This window comes from Camellia sinensis, chromosome 3, assembly GCF_055761805.1.
Source record: "Camellia sinensis isolate YWXY chromosome 3, ASM5576180v1, whole genome shotgun sequence".
Taxonomy (NCBI): domain Eukaryota; kingdom Viridiplantae; phylum Streptophyta; class Magnoliopsida; order Ericales; family Theaceae; genus Camellia; species Camellia sinensis.
Genome location: NC_138963.1, coordinates 215,255,535 through 215,261,304, shown reverse-complemented (window position 1 = coordinate 215,261,304; position 5,770 = coordinate 215,255,535). Strand labels below are relative to the sequence as shown.

General features: G+C 30.5%; 1 protein-coding gene across 1 annotated transcript; it reads right to left on the bottom strand.

Moving 5' to 3' along the window:
- Positions 1-1,344: 1,344 nt before the first annotated feature.
- On the bottom strand, positions 1,345-3,180 carry LOC114297845 (UDP-glucosyl transferase 73CC6). The gene has a single exon (XM_028242326.2). The coding sequence runs from the start codon at positions 3,060-3,062 to the stop codon at positions 1,602-1,604; it is 1,461 nt and encodes a 486-aa protein (XP_028098127.2). The 5' UTR covers positions 3,063-3,180; the 3' UTR covers positions 1,345-1,601.
- Between the last annotated feature and the right edge of the window lie 2,590 nt (positions 3,181-5,770).

The window sequence follows — 5,770 nt, the reverse complement described above, 5'->3', positions numbered from 1 at the left end:
TGTAACAAAAATTGAAAAAACCGATCAAACCAGTTGAACCGCACCAAACTCGTTATATTTGATTTGTTTTTTAACAAGAATCGATCTGTGCAGTTTTTAAATTTGAATTTTTTCGATTTTCGATTCGGTATCGATTTAAGCACCTTGTGCACCGATCTAAACTGAAACTGAGAGTTTCAACATATATTGTATTTATATATATATATATATATATATAATCTAATAATATAATAGTTTTTAATAAGTATAATAAATTATTAACCTTAATTAATTAACTTTATCATCTTTATAACCAAAGTTAGTAAACATTTATTATATATAATCTTAACTCTAATTTATTATTCTTGAAACCTTAATATTTTTAAACTTTTTTTGTTTTTATTTTTATTAATTTAGGAATTGAAAAGTATATATTAAATGGATTGATTGGATATGTTTGAAATGGTAGACAATAACTAATTTAATATTTTTATATAGATTAATAATTATATTTTAAAATGATTCAAGTTTGAAAAATCCTAAACTGATTATACCGCACCAAACCGAACTGTTCGATTCGGTACAGTTTGATGGGAGAAGCAGTCTGTATCGGTATTCAAAATAATCAAACCGACATTATCGGTTCAGTATAATTTTTTATCTTAATACCGACCGTACTGAACCGATTACATCCCTAGTTTTCGATTTTATTAGATAGTTGAATCAAACCAACAAGTAGAAGGGTAAAAATATTTAATCTCATACTTTGTTTTTTTCATCGATTAGTGAAACAATTATCTGAAATATTACTATGTAAAATTGATAATGTTCTTAATTTAGAAAAAAAATTAAAAAAAAAAATTGATAATATTTTCAGCTTTACTAAATGAGACTTATTGATTCAAAAAATATTAAATAGGACCTAAACTATCATAATATTTATCAATAAGACTTTTAAATAATTAACTATATATATACATATTTGTCTAGAGAAAAAAGAAAAAAAAGAAGAAATCATGTCATATTCCTTTATCTTCATATTTATAAAAGAGAGTGACAAATCAGGTGCCCTAAAACTCCACCCTCAACAAAATGTCTTGATTACTAAAAATACCTAAACTTTAAAAAAAAAAAAAAAGTTATGCAATTTAAAAATATAAAATGAAAATTCATTTTACGTAATGAATTTCAAATTCTTTGTTTCCTTCCCCATGGTTTGAAATTCCTTTTGAATTTATTAACCAGTGACAAAATATCATTCCTCTCTCTATCTATATGTGTACAATATATATGTAAACTCACTTATCAGATTTGGATTATCTATATGTGTACAATATTTATGTAAACTCACTTATCAGATTTGGATTTGATGAATGAAAATTAAAGCATATTAGGTGAACCCATTTTTTATTAACATAATGCACAAAATATAAGCACTTATCCGTGCATTATTGACAATAGCAATATCCTAATCGGATTGTCTACGTCACAAAAATGAAATGGAGACATCCCCTAACAAGTTCAATTATTTTAAAATAACCACACGCACTACCTAATTATAAAAGTGAAAACAAGACAAGCTATTAATTTTAATTTTTAATGATATGTTGCGACTCCATTTCCTATTTTTGAAGAGCATAAGCTTTGAGCTCTTCAATCAAAGCCTTGAGATCACAGTAAGAACGACCACCTTCTTCGACGGCCCTCTTAGCCTTAATACTTATCTCCTCCGCTCGCTGCCTCATCTCCACCGCCTCCGGTGAACCACCCATCAGAAAAGTTATAGCCTTGGTTAACTCATTCATTCCCACCAAAGGGCTGTTGATTTCAAACCCAGAATTCCACACCCTCGGCCCAATTTCGACTCCGATCTTGAGAACCTGAGTCGATAGCTTCGAATTGTAGAAGTGTTCGGCGAACAACGGCCACGAGATCAACGGTAAACCGGCGGTGAGGCTTTCGAGTAGAGAATTCCAACCGCAGTGGTTCAGGAATCCTCCCACAGCCTGGTGGTCCAAGATCTCCAGCTGTGGAGCCCACCCTTTTATTATCACGCCCATGTTATCTCTCCCCATTCTTTCTTCATATCCTTCTGTCAACCAACTTTCTTCTTGCTTCCCCTCGCTTTTCCCTTCCTTTCTCACCACCCAAACAAAAGGGTGCCCGGATGCTTCGAGTGCTAACGCGATCTGGGTGAGTTGAGCATCGGAGAATTGGACCATGCTACCGAAACAAACGTAGAGGACGGAGTTGGGCTTTTGAGTGTCGAGCCAACTCAAACAACTGTGTTTCTCTTCACCGGAGTTGTTTTTTTGGCCGACATTGTCTCTGTTGGCGAACAGAGAGAGAGGGCCTAAATTCCAACACTTGCTCGCCACGACCTTTTTGAAGTGATCAGAATAAGCGGGTTCGAGGTCGTAGAAACTGGTAAAAATTATGCCGTAGCTACGACCCTCTGTTTCTCTGATTGAGTTTATCAAATCTCCGTACCTGGATTTGGCCTTAACATGGTCCTGTAATTCAGACCTCGCCATGTGAATCTCATCAGGAAGACCCGGAATCAAGAAATCCTCGGAATCGGACTGTACCTTTTCGTGAGGAGCATAAAGCCTCAAGCTATGCGAAACGCAGTGAAAGAAGGAATTGGTGGGATACAACATGATCCTAGGCACTTGAAGCTCGTCAGCGAGGTCGACAGTCCATGGGAAGAACATGTCGGAGACAATGCAGTCAGGCCGATTGTCCCTAATGAATTCTTCGATCGGATTTTGGAGCAAAGCGATGGCATAGCCGAGTTTGGCCATCAGTTGTGGGGAAGTGCATTGGCCGAAGTTTTCGATACCTTCAGGTAAGTCGACTTGGGCCGAGGGTAATTTGAGAGTGTGAACTGAGATATTGAGGCCAGAGGCGGCGTCGTGATTGACGGAGTCTCGGAAGAGAAGGGCGTTGTTTGTGGTGGTGATGATGGTGGCGGCGACACCGCGGCCGGCGAATAGCCTGGCGATGTCAACCATGGGGATGATATGGCTTGGAGCTAAGTATGGGAGGAACACCACACTGAGCTTTTGATCTTTCTTAGCCATTTAAATATGATGAAAAGGTATATGAAATGACTAAAGAATTATAGAAGAAGCAGAGCTGTCTGGGTTGGGGCTGGTGATACAGGGAATAGTAGTGAGTGGTTTTTAAAGAACAAAATGACATCTTCGGACCACATAATAGTGGAGCAAGGATCCTCTAGAGTGATTTTTTCCTAAAGTTTCCTAGAGTGCTACATTGTGGTTGAGATTTACTGGCAAGTCACATCAATTTTTCTGATGTGACTTGCCAGTAAATCCCAACCACACAATGTAGTACTCTAGGAAATTTTAGGAAAATTTTACTCTAGAGGATCCTTGGTGATAATAGTGATGATAAATGGTTGAGAACACTAGTGGCAGTGGTCTCATCCACAGTCACATCTACGGTTACAGTGTTGTTTTTTTTTTTTTATTTTTTATTTTAGTGTGCGTCAATTTATTAGTGGTATTTTTTTTAAGTATGTGTCAATTTATTAGTAGTAATGGTATATATCATTGCCAAATAGTGATTGTAAGGAATCCTCCTACACCATAATAATGAATTTTTTTTTTTGAAAAATAATCCTCTCTTTTAATATATTAATCTCTTATTTCTTTTTTTATTATTTCAAAATATTAGTTTTTTTTCAAAAATTAAGAATTAAAATAAGATGAATTTTTTATTTTACCCTTCTTTTAAATTTATTAACAATACAAAAAGTATAATTATGACAATTGATATTTTTTAAAAAATTACTATCAAAAGATAATTTTAAAAAATTAATTTTTTTAAAATACAATAATTGTACTATTAAAAAAAAATTGGATTCCCCAAAATAAACTATTATTTTGAAACAGTTCCGATTTAGAACACTAAATCAGCAACTCTAAAAGCACTACTAATGAGCTGACAAGTGCAAGAAAAAAGAAAATAAAAGGGAAAAAAAAAGAAGTCAAACTATCACATCAATAGTCGGGTTCACATGATACTATGTCATTAGTGGTGTATTTGTAGTGTTAAATTAGTGATATGAAACATTTTTCATTTTGAAACAAAGGGGGTATACAAACTCATTTTTTAAACTTCAATTTATAAATTTAATGATGTATAAATGATATGATTAGTGAATAATTAGAAAAGATATAAAAAACAATGTTATCCTTACTTTTAATATTTTACTTGATTGTCACATTACTGACTTGAAAATTAAGTATAATTCTTTGTATTAAATATTATTGCTCTTTGTTATTATTGTTTTTATTAAACTTTACTGTATAAATAATTTGAAAATTTTATTTAATTCATAATATTATTGTTTTAAAAAACGGAATTTGTTTATTATTTTTTAATAATTTTGTATGACAAAATTAAAGTATGCAAGTTACTAAGAATTTAACGTTAATCTTAATTTTGAAATTGATAAATTATAATCAATTTTACTAAACTAATTGTTATTTTTTGTTATATAAAATTTTTACAACTATAAAGAAAACGAAACTGATTTTATGATCTCTTTTCATAATATGAAAAAAAAAAGTCAATTTATTAATCTATTGACTTATCTTAGTCATATCACTTTTTTTATTTTTTACACATTTTAAAAAAAAATTAATAAATTAATTTTTTCTCTACTTTCCCGAACAAGCCTAGTCTAATCTGGTTACAAAAAGGTTTAATGGTTTGGTTATAATTATAATTTCTTAACATTGTAGGGATCATCTCGATTTCTGATTTGTTTTAAAATCGGATCAACCGAATCCATAAACACCCGTACTATTTGATACTCATACTAATTATCATTTGTTATTTTATTTTTTCACCTTTTAATTGCCTTAATCAATTCTATAAATAATTAGCAGTGGACTCATACAATGTACATACTATTTTAAAAAATATATATATATATATATCTATATATATATATATTTGATGATACAATGTGCTATGAAAGAATAATTTAAATTTAAATTTAAATTTAAAATATAGTTTTAATTATTTATTTTGATAATATTGACAATATCATTCTATAAAATTATTATTTGAATACTTATATATATATATATATATATATATTAATTTTAGTTAAATTATTTGTTTATTTTGATAATTTTAATTTTATCATATTATAAAAATGTAATTGTCATATAATAATTTTATATAATATATATTAAATATGATACTTTAAAATATATTTACTTAATTTTTAAAAACAATATATATAATTATAACATTTTTTTGTGGTGCACATTAATTCAAGAGACCTCGTGGTTCGCGTGGGTGAGTGCAACAGTAGCTGGATAGTGTTGCATAATAAGGGATTTTTTGAAGTGTTTTAAATAAGCCTATTTTTTTTTTGAATTAAAAAGTTTTGAAAAAAAATATAGATGTTTGAGTTAACTTTTTAATTTTTTATGAACAAATTTGTATTAAAAAATTATATAAATAAGTGTATGGGAGAAAATAGGATAAAGAGATGGTACGGATTGACAGTGGAGAAGATAGTTGAGCATATGAGAAAATATTGTCTCCTTCTCGGCCTTTGATTGGGTGGTGTTGTTTGACCCATGGGGGCCCACCATGGGTCCTTTTTTTCTAATCGGAACCGTTCAATATGTAGAATTCGTCGAATACTATATACTTGTAAAAAATCACATTGATTGGATATCGATAGTTATCTGATCGTATTAGTTTTTCTTGTTAACTGTTAAGAATGACACTATCCATTTTTATA

Bases quoted from the DNA above. Each gene is read 5' to 3' on its own strand.
- LOC114297845 (XM_028242326.2), bottom strand. From the start codon at position 3,062: ATGGCTAAGAAAGATCAAAAGCTCAGTGTGGTGTTCCTCCCATACTTA.